Source organism: Octodon degus, unplaced genomic scaffold (assembly GCF_000260255.1).
Source record: "Octodon degus isolate 3935 unplaced genomic scaffold, OctDeg1.0 scaffold00022, whole genome shotgun sequence".
NCBI classification, from domain to species: domain Eukaryota; kingdom Metazoa; phylum Chordata; class Mammalia; order Rodentia; family Octodontidae; genus Octodon; species Octodon degus.
Window position 1 is genome coordinate 22,654,583 of NW_004524598.1, and position 13,336 is coordinate 22,667,918.

Sequence of the window (13,336 nt, forward strand, 5' to 3'; positions counted from 1 at the left end):
CTGACATGTGGTGCTGGGGGATTGAACCGCGGTCCCTGTGCTTTGCTAAGCTTGTTCTAAGTAGGTGCTTTAGACCACTGAGCCATCTCACCAGCCCGACATTTACTTTTGATAGAAGTGTGCGGATTACAACTTTATAATTTGGATAGCATGAAATGAACTCAAGAGGGTACTGTAACACACGCCATTTCCCTGTGCACATCTCATATTTTTATAAATAGTTTTGATGAGGATAGGTTTCCTATTTTATGTTTAATAAATTATCTTGAACATCAATCAAATTCGTGGGTCAAGTGGGATCAGGGCTTGAATAAAAGTATGCGCAGTGCGCATTACAAATGAACAAAAGCTAGCATGTAGACTGTGTCCCTTTACAGGGAATAGCAGCCATGGCTAAGCCCGTGTGGCTCTGAGCGTGATGTCACATGCTCTGCTCAAACTCCATCCCCAGGGTGGGACCCGGAGGTGTGGGTCACCCGGTTGGCAGTGGCAGGTGGAGATTCCACCGTGGGCCAGCCCAGGGTCTGCCTTTGCAGGGCACTGTGGCGCTCTGCACTATGTGTGTTCTGTTTTATTTGGTGCTGCTAAAATGGCGCGTTTCTAGAATGTTGTGCACAGTTATCTTTTAGACTTTGTGTCGACCCTTGGAGATGAGTGCAGCTTGCATGTTATATGAAAGCCCAGCTGCCTTTACCCCACCGGATGTCTTACTGTGCTTTGGGCTATATTCTAAAACCTAGTTCTTTTAAGGAGGGACTTTCCAGAGTCAAATCATATGTTAAGCTATTTTAGGAGGACTAATATTACTTCATTTGTCTCCCATGTGTATAATTATCTCACTTATTTCTTTTTTTTTTTTCTTCTTTTTTTTTTTTTGTATTTTAGGGAAGAGTCTATAAGGGGCTTCAGGGTTTCACTACTAGATTTGACTCATAGTGATCTGCCTGTTTACAGCCTGCCAAGAGGTGTGATTACAGGCACGTGCCACCACGCCCAGTCTCCATTGCCATCTCGGCACCCCCTGGGTGCAGGGCTGGCACGGCAGGCTTGGGAATGAAACCTCCAGCCCCTGTGCCTTCTTGCAGGTGCTTTTCTTCAGAAAGTGACAGCATGCCTTTATCTGTTCAGCTGATCTTGGGGCTCCAGGACTGCTGAAGTCTTACGCTGTTCTTATCTTGTGCTCACGGAGGACTATCTTTTTTCTTTTCTCCCTAGACATTGCCTCACGCTATCCCACCCTTTGGACTGAACAAGTTAAGAGTCGGCAGAACAAGACCAATAAAAATTCAGGTAAGAAGGCGTTTGGCTTGCTTTGAAAGGAGTGGTTCAGCTCCGGGCCTTCATGCTCTGAGCCTTCAGTGGGCAGGGCCGCTGTCCTGCAGAGCTGAGCAGGGAAAGTAATTGCTGTAACTCGACCGTCAACATGCATTCACAAGTTGGCGTGTTATTCAACTTCGTAAGTCCATCAAATGACTTCCTGCAGATACGAAAGAGACTATAGTTTGGGATATAAAAATGGAAATACTGTTCAGCAGGAATGTGTTTTTTAACCTAACGTCAGAACTGTGAAAATACTTGACTAACTTAGTTTATAACCCTCCAGCGCGGGTAGGTCATGCTTTCTGGGGAGTAGTGACCGGCAAGATTTTCAACCTGCACCACGGGCCACGCCCACCTTCTGCCCAGGACTTCCTCTTCCTCAGTCCTGCTGGTCCCTGAAGGTGCCCTCCATGTCGCTAGTCCTGGGCCCTGGCAGGGCAGGTGGCAGAGAGGGCTGCCCCAGGCTCTTTCTGTGCCCTCTGCCTGTAGGTGTCCCCTTGCCTTTGCCCTGCCCTGGCACTGCCAGGCTGGGCCCTTGTGCCTGTCCACACTTCCACACCCTCTCAAAACAAGGTTTTGCCTCCAGCCATTTATGCCCCTATCAGGAAATTTAAAGGGATCCACAGATTTTCATTTTTTCTTAGAAATGGTTATGACAGTGTGTCCCCCTTCTCTTATGTAAAGATGAGTCTGTGTGCTTGTCTCATAAACTTTCGAAACCAAGTTTTGACCAGTTTCTGTACCATGTCTTCCAAGTTACCTGCTTCTGTGTCACAGAGAATAGAGTGTGGGGAAAGACTACGCCCTCCAGGCTTCAGTCTAGACCTGCTGTCACGGCCGCAAGCTGGGGTGGGGACCTCTGTGGGGCAGGGCTGAGCTCAGCCTGGAGCGAAGCACAGAGCTGTTGTCAGTGCTGTCCCTGGAAGCATGGACACATTGCATTATCGTCATTATTTGGGTAGCAAACGTCTCCGAGACATCGTCCAACGCGTGTGTGTGCTCAGCACATGGCATTGTTACTTGAGAACTGCCTCGGGCTCTGCAGCTTTAGCGGGGCAGAAGCTCCGAGGACCCGTGCGTTGCAGCCTCATCTTCCCCTTGCCAGATTTCCAAGCTACTAAGTGGGCGGCTGATTATGATTAAGCCGTAGGCCCGGCACCGACTTCCAGTAGGCAGTGGCTGAAACAGCGCTTCAGGAGATTCCCGCTTTCGTGGTATCCCACGCTGCAATTAGGGTTAACTCTGCCCACACAGGTAGAATGCGAAAGGTGACGCTGGCTGATTCACTGCGCAGAGCGCAAAATGCTCACAGTATGTCTGTGTCAGCTGTGAGGGTCTGAAGGAAGTCGGGCCTGGCAGGACTTTTAGGACCGCAAGGGTGGCATCTAAGTTATTAAACTTTTACGGTGAAATGAGAAGTGATACGAGGGTTTGCGTCACAGCCACTGCTGTTTTGACATTTCAAGGTCTAGGAGAACATTATTTGTATTTCATTTCTATTTTTAAAAATATTTTTGTTCCTAATCATCTTTGGTTAGACACAGGCACATGCATTTAAGACAACAAACAGTTTGTGATTCATTATGCTGTATTTTAAACATAATTACCCAGCTTGGCAGTAGTCTCATGGGCTTGCGAAAAGCCCCGAGTAGGAATGTGTTGCTTGTTTACCCTGCTGCTCCTTCTTAGAGCCAAGAGCAATGCCTTCCCCTGTTGGTTGGAACTAAAAGATGACTGGGGTTAGAAAACACATAGAATGCGGTGCCGCGCGTGACATCGCGCAGTGGGTGTGTGGCACAAGCTGTGGCCAGGTGTGCTTCGGAGTGGCCTTCAGAAAAGCCCATTCATACCAAAGAAAAGAAAAATGTAGCCCTCCTAGTCCGTGAAAATTTTCACCCATAAAATGTATTTGCTACATTCATGAGGAGTGGTAAGGCCCGTTCCCTGTGGGCATGCTGATGACATTGTCCTTATTCTCCTACAACAAATTTAGCAGAATAAATAGAAATATAATCAGACGGATAAGTAACTAGAGGAGGGAGATAACTAATTGTCACGGCATTTTGATTGCTGGCCTTCTAGTGATTGAAATTTAATAGATACAAATATACATGGCACTGTCTCCCCTGACTCCAAGCAAAGCACACTCTTCTCACCATATGAGTCAATTTATGTTAAAGCAAGGAGGATCTGCGGAAGTCCTTACTTAAAAATGTGGCGTCCAGTTCTTCCAATCAGTATAAATTTGAGGCTAATCTCTTTGCCATCTTGAATTGCACTCACTTTATCGCATTTGTAGAAAACCCCCAAATACACCAGTCTATCCGATAGGAGGTTTTGCACGATTTATTAATATTTCCTAGTCAGTGTCGTCTCTATTTATTAAGCACATATAAAGCTAACCAGTCCTCTTCACTCTGACATAGTAAGTGTTTTCAAGATCTCTGCCTGTTTTCCTTTCATATCAATCGAGAATATTGATATTCTAGGGACGGCAATGCATTTTCTTGACTTCACATTTGTCAAGAGTGTCATTCATAAATGTTGTTCATAAACCACGAACTCCGGCGTGCTTTGGGTTCCCCAGCCACCCGAAACAAGAAGCATTGCCCACCTGCAGTGCAGCTTTCTTAAATTCATGCCAAAACGCTACTCTCAGTTTTGATCAGCTGACCAGTGTGTGAGGGGACTCTGGTACAGGGCTGTGTCTGCGCTGCAGGGGTGCAGCAAGAGCAGGAAGCAGGTGTGGGTCGCCGGGTCACCTGTGCATGACACGTCTCGGTGTCAGGCTAGTGGCACTGTCCTGCCCAGCTGTGATGACCAGCCCTAGGCCAAGGTACACAGTCCACTCCAGAAACCACCAGCCTGTGCCCCCTCCCCACGAGGGCAGGAGCAAGGTGCCCGTCCCAGGGCCTGGCACGCTGCTCTGGCTGCTGGGGGTTAGCTCCCGCCCAGAAGCCCGCTGTCTTTACTCTTGGCCACATGAGAGCTTTGGCATGTGAGAGGCACTGTCTTCTTCTTCTCAGAGGAGTGCTGTCTCTGGTGGGAGCCTGGTGGGTTCTGAAAGGTAAACAGTCCCTGGGGCAGTGGCATTAGCGAGGAGCCGCCTCAGACCTGCCAGTAAAAGCAGAAGGGGCTGCACCTGGAGGGCTCAGCGCCACTGTCCCTGGCTCAGCCCCACTAGGCCGCGGCTGTATTTCAAGTCTGTCTGACCTCTGTGGCGGTGCATCTTCCCTGCAGCCCCCACGGTGGGGGTGGGGGTGGGGGCTGTGCCTGCCATCCAGAGAGGACAAAAGCCCGGGGCTGGCAGCTGCTCCAAGGTGGAGAGACTGTCAGTGTGGTGGAGTGGGATGCAGGAACTCACCACATCTCCACCCACTTTCCCAAGTTGGATTTCCCGGGGACCCTGGTCTGAGGCCTCCCACGTATGACCGTCCTGTGGGAGGGTGTCAGCTTTGTAGCCGTGGGGCTGACTCCTGCTCGGGCCCTAGCTCACTGGTGATGACTGTCCCTCACCACCTATGGGCCTGGGGCATAGGGGCCTGGCCAGTGGCCTCATTTTCCCTCTGTGGAGTCGCCTATTCCAGCAGTCTCCTCTGTGGGGCTCACACTGAGTCCTGAGGTCTCACTCATATCCCAGGAACGAGGAGGCCGCCTCCTGCCTCTGAGGAGTGGACAGGTTGGGATCTGTCGTCCCAGAGTTTCTACTCTTGGCCAGACCAGGCCCAGACTCACGGAGACAGCTCCTCTAGCCACCTCCTGTCCGGGGCTTCACGCTTCGGCCAGGCCTGGTGGGGGAAGGAGAGGGAGTGGCCTCACAGCATGCCCGGGGCACTGCGAGGGGCGCACGCTTGACCAGCACTCATTTCTAGAAGAAGGTAGAGACCCTGGAGTTCATTCCTGGGCACCCTCTCCAGAGTCCAGAAAGCGCAGGACAGCACAGTGCACTTCTAGGATCTGCATGGCTGGCCATGGTGCCTGTCGCCTGGGCAAGTGCCACCTTGGTGTCTGGAAGCTGCCCTCTGGATGTGTTGCTGCACACTTCAGTGGTCTCCAAGCTGAGCTGCTTGTCCTGGACAAGCATGGGTCTCATCCGGTCAGGGCCAGGGACCAATGTGCCATTCTGGGACTCGGTGTTGGTGGGGCAGAGCATAAACTGTGCTTCCTGCTGCTTGGGGCCACGTATCAGAGGCGGAGGGAGCCACATGAGATGGGGTGAGGTCACTTTCCTAGGCTCTGGATGGAGCATGCGGGCCAAGGTCTTTGTGGCTGAGGAGGGGTGCGGTGGCCCCTGCCTGGACCCATGCAGCCCGCAGGCACCTATGTGGCTATGCCTCTTCCTCCTGGCTCCCAGCAAGGATGGCTTCACAGGGAGCGAAGAGCAGAACTGGGCAGTAGGTGTCTCGTTGCGATGTTTATTTGACATCCAGTGTTAGTAATGGTGTCTGCTTTCTTTCTCCTTCAGTGGTTCTTCCAAGCGCACTGTCTGTCCCTGCAGTCGGAGGGAGGGTTGAGCTTTTGCAGACCTCAGGCGAGAGCCCTGTCCTTGCCCTCTTGCTGCAGATCTGGCCACTGCCCTGCCGCTGTGACCTCCGGGAACCCCGCGGACCACCCTGGCCCTCTGGCCACCTCTGGCTTCTCTGGCCTTTCCATGTGCCATCTCTCTGGAGTTTTCTCATGTGCTGAAGGAGACATAGAGACCCTCACTGTGTCAGCGGCGAAAAGCCTCCTCCTTTTGGAACTAAAACCCGCCTTCCTCCCTGAGCCACTAAGAGCAGCTCTGCTTTCTGTCCATGAAGACAGCCTTGATGTTCAGGGCGCGCTGCAGCTCTGCGGAGCCCCTTGGCGGGGAGGTCCTTCTGCCTTATCCAGGGCTGGTAATTTATGTCTTGGTGAACATATTAAAATTAGTGCCAAAAGATAATTATCTGTTAATTCTGCTTTAAATCATGCAAAATTACATCCTCTGGGGAAAAATTACAAAATATATTTTCTTTGCTAAGCTTTTCCTTTTTGTTCTATTTTCCAAATATCCTGTTGTAAAAAATACCAAAATACCAAGGACATTCTGAAGTGATATGGTTTAGATCATTTGAAGAACTTAATGTATTAAACCAAATAGTTCTGCTTAAGTGTGGACCGTACAGCTGTATTATTTGAAAGTATAAATTATTCTGTTTAATCTCAGTAATTGTAAAGGGAGTTCACTTAATATATCATTATCAGATCAATATTCAGTCAAACTATGGATAAATAATCAATGAACAGATTATACAAAAACTAGTAACAATCACCAGCAAATTCTACACGTGGTATCATAAACGTACAGAGAGAAGTGACGTGGGCCCCAGCGCACAGCCACGCCAAGAGGGACCTGGACTGCGCTCTGGCTACACGTGAGGTGCTGCCCGCTGCGGGCTCTGCCGGCCCTGCTGCAGTCAGTCCCTTTGTATAAAAATCACTATAGAAGGAGAAGTGTAGAGTTGCTGTTCTTCGCCAGGCAATTACTCAGGAGTTTCTACATGATATAATCTTCTTGCTGAAATATCTCTGTGAACTCAGAGCCACCTACCTCATGGACAAGTTCAGCCATCACAAGCCTAGCCATGCGGGACCTGGGCAGGGGCGCAGGGGAGAGACCCTGTGCGTGTGCCTGCCATGCACACTCATCCCTGGCACTCATGTGTCCCTGAGAGCAGATCCATCCAGAGGTGGCACTGTGGCAAGTGGCCCTCAACAGAAGCACTGCGGGCCAGGGATGCAGCCTCTGGCACAAGACCCAGGAGACAGGCGAAGGCTGGTCCTACCTTCCAGCTGACTTGGGAAAGGCCTGATAAGCACAGCAGAGACACAGCAGGTGCCAGGAGCGTGCTGTCCTGGGGTGTGTGGGGAGCACTCGTCGCAGAGTGCTTTAGTGCAGGAGAACTCTGGGGTTGAGCAGCCTGAACGTGCACATGCCTTCCTCCAACTGGCTGTCCGGCTGGCTGGGGCCCTGCCCCGCTGGGAGTTGTGACTGCTGCAGCTCAGAGTCCCCTGGAACCTGGGGAGTTTGGAAGGCAGGAGGCTGTGGCCCAGACTTCTCTTACCAGGGGTCTTGACCCAGGCAGCACCTCTGGACTTCTGAAGTCTGTTTCCAAGTCAGTGAGGGTGGGGCTGACTCCAGTGGAGAGCCCAGAGCTCAATCCTGTGGACCCCTCCATGCCCAGGCAGGAAGGAGGACCGGAATCGCCCTCCTGGTGGGCTCATCCACCAGCAGTGCCTGACCGCAGCGCACAGAGGTGCCACACTCTTGCGACTCCTCGACACGCGCGTGATCATCGTAACCAGGTGGCTAGTGTGTGGAGGACCAGTAATGACAGGACCAGTAATGCTGTATGAAATGTACTGAAGAGAAATGTGCCCGTGGCAACGAGATTTGTGGCTCTGTCCTGAGGACTCATTGGATCCAAAACATAAGCTGAGTGAAATGGCTCCTTTTGCTTTCGACGCTTAAGAGTAGGACTGACTACCACTCTTCCACTGTGATTCCGAGTCTGTGGCTTCCCCTTCGTTACGGGGAAGACCAAGGGAGAGTTCATTTGACCCACCAGCAATGGACAGTCTTTTTCAAAATGTCTCACACTGGTAAGCTGAAGCGAGGATTCCCGCGGGCACACACGGCAGCAGCATTCTGCCGAGGCTGTCTGCTCCGAGCAGCTGTCTGCTGAGCGGCGGCTGTGGCTCCCTCTCTGTGAGCGGTGAGCAACTGGTGTTAGGCGAGTGGCTAGGAATTTTGCCAGCTCGAACACATTTGCCCAAAACCACCTTCCCCCTTAGCTAGGGTGAAGTGCATCACCTTCCTTTACTACCAGCCCTTGTACAGTGCTGATGGGGAGGGATGGTAGTGTAGACACAACAGATAAAACGTACTGGGAGCTTAAGAGAGTGGTGCCTTTGCTGAAGAATTTGATTCCGTCTCCATGATTGACATGTATTAATTATTTGTACCTTGGCCTTTAACGGATGCCTTTTTTCTTTACCCTGGTTACCTTTAGTAACTTTGTTTCCCTTCAAATTCTTATATCTGACATAAATACCGGCATGAAAGCATTTCTCATTTTTTTACTTGAAAATTGTATTAGTGACTAAAGCCAAAATTCATCAGGCTGTTGTGGTTTAGATGAAAACGTGAACCAAGAAGAAGTCGCCTAAAATTCTTTAAAGAGTTCATTCTATAATAAGCATGTTTAATCAAATACCAGCATTACCATGAGCTGTTTGAATATTTTGTAGGTTCTGTGTACCTGCATGCAGACTTGCAGATACTACTAGTATTTTCTTAAACTCCTTCTATAACTGAGGAACTAAGGCACCTATCATTTGGTGCCTGTGTCCCGGGCCTTGGTAGCTTACTGTCAGTCCTAGGCGAGGCTTGCTTTCAGCAGTCTTCTCCTCAGGGAGGAGGGAATGCGATTTGCCTTTCACGCATAAGAACTGGAAAGCTTTATCTGAAGGGCAGGCAGAGGTCCGGGTGATTTGCTGAGCACTTCCACTGGTGCTGTGCATCACCCTTAGGGCATCCGTCTCTAGGTGTCTACCCAGGGCTCAGGCTGCGTCGGACTTCTGTGGCACCCACGCACACTTGGGAGAACCCCGTGGCCAAGAGGTGTCCTTCCTTCTGCTCTGGCACCATCTACCCGGCAGCTCTTCCCCACAGGGTCACTCAGCACCCCCATGGTCCTTCCACAGCTGCCCCTCTGCCAGGCCCTCTCGGAGGAGGATGGGACATGGGCAAGAGGCAGAACCTTCTAGAACTGGACCCGGCACACCCCTCTGCTATGCCTTTGCATTCTGGCTTCTCTGTACCTCACTCGGTGTGTCCTCCTCTCCCAAGGAGGTCACCAGTGGGCGCCCGCCCTGGACAACCTCACTGAACCTCAATTATCCCAGCCATACTCCCCAGCCCCAGCTGAGGTCTCGGTATGTGACTCTAGGCATAATTCCGTCCATGGCGGGCAGAACAGGACCGTCTCTGTCCTCATACTTTGGCTTGGAATGTTGGTCTAGGAAGCCAGTCTGTTCGGGACAGGCCCCAGAGTGGGAGAGCGGGGCAATGTGGCCCAGCCACGCCAAGAGCTGCCTCTTCCCCATGGTCTCTCCTCTGAAGGGTCCTCTGTGGCATGCCCTTTTGTATCCCCATGAGGAAGTGCATGTCATCAAGGGCCTTTGGGGCCATTTCTCACAATCTTAGATGAGCTGGAGGGAAATATTTATTGTCACATATCAAATATTGGCTGAAGATGAAAGTGAGAATTTCTCCCAAAACTTTGTTTTCTCAGCCACCCATATCTTCTCAAAGTGCTTGCTTTCCCTCAGTGATTCTTTTTTAGTGTGTTATGGAAGCTAGCCAAGTAAATTACAAGCTAATTAATGAAAAACTTCACATGTTTCAGGAAGCCACAGCAGTGTGACTTTGCGAGGAGGGGCGCTCTGCTGCACCATCGGGCTACCCGGGCCTGTCCCGAGTGTGGGCACGTGGCTGCGCAGTGTGGCGCGGTTGAATCTCACACAGCACTCGCCCACGCATGGGAGCTTGTTCTTCAGCTTCCGCATTGTGGATGTAATCCGTTTTCAACACTGGAAGTTTTAGCCAAGCTAAAATGTATTAAACGAAACTGCAGCCATAACTGTTGTTATTTGATCCAGTCTAGTGAAGAGGCGCCCTTGTCAGGACAGCTTCATACTTGAGAGGTGCTGTGAGCAGGAGCCAGGAGCCCCGTGGGACAGGCCGGTGGTGCTCAGGCCAGGGGAGGGAGGTGAGCTTTCATCTGGGTGAAATCCTGAACAAAACGCCCTGTGCTCCAGTGCCCAGAACATGAGAAATCGGTTCTCCAAGATCACACTCAGCTGAAAAGTATTTTTCTCTTTTGTTTGGAAACTTGGAACTTGTAGTTGTTTTATTGTGTTTGTTTTGGTGTGACACCACATCAGGAAAGACAGGGATGCTTTATTTAAAAGTCAGTTTTTTAAAATGAAAAATAAACAAATAAAAGTGTTCCTTAAAATGGTTGGGAAGAGATATTCCATTAGATTTTTAGATTTTGTAAGCTTTAAAAAGATCCTTATCTTTTCTCACAAATGATAAAGTATTTTATTGACATACATTGCTTGCTTTTTTTTTTTTTTTTGGTGGTACCAGGGATTGAACTCAGGACCTTGTGCTTGCTAGGCAAGTGCTACATTACTTGTTTTAAATTTTGAAATACAAAAGTATTATAACCAAACTACCCGTGACGTGGGCTTGTGGTTGTATAAGAAATCTTGGGCTGAGACAGTAGCTAGTGAATTCCCTAAGCTGGTTCTCTGATTTATGTTTCCCTCCTTATTTAAAAATCACCACCTTTCGTTTCTTTCCTGTTGGTGCTGTTTTAGAATTTGCAGATCCACATTGAAGGTTTAGTTCATGCCTAATGAAAGGACGTGGATGAGTGTCCTATGGCTCTGTGTCACTTTTTGTGTGTGTGCCATGTTTAGGTATGACAAGGGGAAAATTCAGAGCAAAGTGATAGCTGGGGCACCCTGCAGGCTCACAGGGACCAGGTCCTGATTCTGCAGGGGCACGGCCATGTGCAGCAAGGGAGCCACCACGCTTGGGGTCAGACTGCCCCACTTTTGATGTCTTCTCTTGAGGTGGGGAGCACTATGTTACCTGCCCTGTATACTTCATGTTATAGAGAAAAAAAAAAAAAAAAAATATATATATATATATATATATATATATATATATATATCTGAAAGCAGGGCTTCCTCAGCTCCATTACGTGGTCCTCTGCCAGGTCCCACAGGGGCAACCATGCTGGTGAGTGCCACACGGTACACTGTTACGCTCTGTAGGCTCAGGGCCTCACTTCATGATTAAGAACCTCCCTGACCACCTCAGGGCTCCCTCAGGACTGGCCATCCTGCAGCCAGACTCCTAATGCCATGTGTCTCCATCACAGCGGCACAGAGCCCTCTCACTACCCTGGAAATCCCCTGTGCTGTCCCTGCTGCTCTTTCTCCACCCCTGGCAACCACCCACCTGCTCCCTGACTTCACAGTCTGGCCCTTTCCAAGAGGTCCTCTCGCTGGGTCTCACGGCATGCAGCCTCTTCTACTTCGCAGCGAACGTCTGAAGCTCCCCGTGCATCCCCACAGCTCGTGGCTGGTTTCCTGTTAGTGCCGGCAGATGTGAAAAGTTTCTCTAGATAATCACAGACACGTTTTGTAGACATCACTTTCAATTCACTTGTTTAAATGCCTAGGGACAGGGTTGCCAGATCACATGGTGAGATTATGTCTCCCTTCGTAGGAAACTTTCAAACCATCCGCTCAAGTATCTGTCTGGCTTTGCGTTCCCACCAGTGAGGTGCAGGTTTGTGGCCTCCACGTCCTCCCAGCGCTTGGTGGGCTTCCACCACTTGAACAGGGAGGTGCACGTTCTTGTTGATTCAGCTGCAGCCTCCTGTGACAGAGGACACTGAGTCTCTTCTCATGTGCTAGCTGGTATCTGTCCCTCTTCCTCAGTGAGGCATTCACTCAGCTCTTGCCCATTTTCTAGTTGGGTTGTTTTCTTCTTGTAGAGTTGTATGTGTCCTTTGTCTGTTTGCACATAAATCTTTCATCAGATCAACGTTCTACAAATCCTCTCTTCTCGTGTAGGACTGCCCTTCCATTCTATTAGCTGTGCCTTTTTGAGAGCATGGATTTTCAGCTATGACAAAGCCCAGCTCGTCTGCTGTCTTTTGTGGGTCTTGCCTTGTGAGCGGTGTCTGAGTTGTTGCCACACTCGAAGTCCTCCTGATTTTCTCTGTGCTGCTTCCTCGGAGGGTTACAGCTTTGCCTGTTTTGATTTCATCTCTGTGAAAGGAATGAGATCTGTGTCTGGGTGACTTTATCTCTTTTAGGTGCTGCTGCCCCAGCACTGTCCATTCAAGGATTCTCCCCTCTCTGTCCGGTGTCCTTTCTGCATCCTGTGTCATTTCTGAAACCCAGTGCACTCTGTCTGGGAGGCCCATTTCCTGGCTCTGCAAGGGCTTTGCAGAAACACAGGCAGCGCTTGTCCGTGGGGTGAGTGGTTGGCTGGGAATGGACCAAAGGTACCAGGATGAAGGATGCAAAGAAGGAAGAGCCCCGGCTGGGAGCCGTACTGGTGGCAGGTCTGTCCCCACTCACCCTCCGCCCTCGACTGATGGGCAGGTTTCCCACCATCTGTGGGCTCTGCTTCCATGGGAGATGTGCCATCCAAACGGAAGCAGGGGCATTGTGGAGGCTCTGTGAGGCGAGCTCAGGGCAGCGGCACGGGGTGATGCGGGGCACCCGAGACTAAGCCGAGCACTCAGAGGCTCAGAAGCAAATCCAGAGAAGGGGGCACCAATGGCAGCACAACCGCGGCTGCTAAGAAGTGTATCTAAGTATCTGGCCCCCGTGGAAAAGCTGGTTCTCTAACCGTTGGCTGGAGAATCTGACTTTTGCTCACAGTTCTTCCTGTTTTATTGATCTTTCAGGGACAGTGCATTATGGATCTCGTCTTCTCTCCCTCTCCCTCTCCTCTCCCAGAGCATGCGGGCTGTAATACTCTGGTAACTTGCTAAGCGCTACCAAGCCCTGCACTCCCCCCAGGGGGAGGAAAGGCCCACAGCTCATGCGCACCTTGGCCATGCCCATGGTCAAACAAAGCCTTGGAACAACTCACGCTTTGTTATGTGCACCAGCGAGACCAGTCTCACTAAGCACTGGGTCTGCCTAGGTAGAGATGTGCCTTTGTTTAGAATTGCAGTGAGGTTTTTCCCTACTGCAAAGGTTAGGGATGTTTATAACCAGAAACGTTAGCAAATCAGGACAATAAAATAAAATGCCCTGTAGGTACATGATCCAGAAATAACTTAGGGTGCATGTGCTGGCCGGTGCCCCACCTTCTAGGCTGTGCTGCTGACCGCAGCCTCCCCTACACTTCCGTGACATGTGCTATATGCGTTATCCATGCCATCTTCTCCAC

General features: G+C 50.4%; 1 protein-coding gene across 1 annotated transcript in view; it reads left to right on the forward strand.

Annotated features, from left to right (window-relative positions):
- Positions 1 to 13,336, forward strand: part of Smoc2 (SPARC related modular calcium binding 2) — a 140,748-nt gene that overhangs the window by 73,872 nt on the left and 53,540 nt on the right. Inside the window, exon 7 of the mRNA XM_023711939.1 lies at positions 1,216 to 1,290. Coding sequence (XP_023567707.1) covers positions 1,216 to 1,290 — 75 coding nt within the window. The remainder of the gene's footprint in view (positions 1 to 1,215; positions 1,291 to 13,336) is intronic.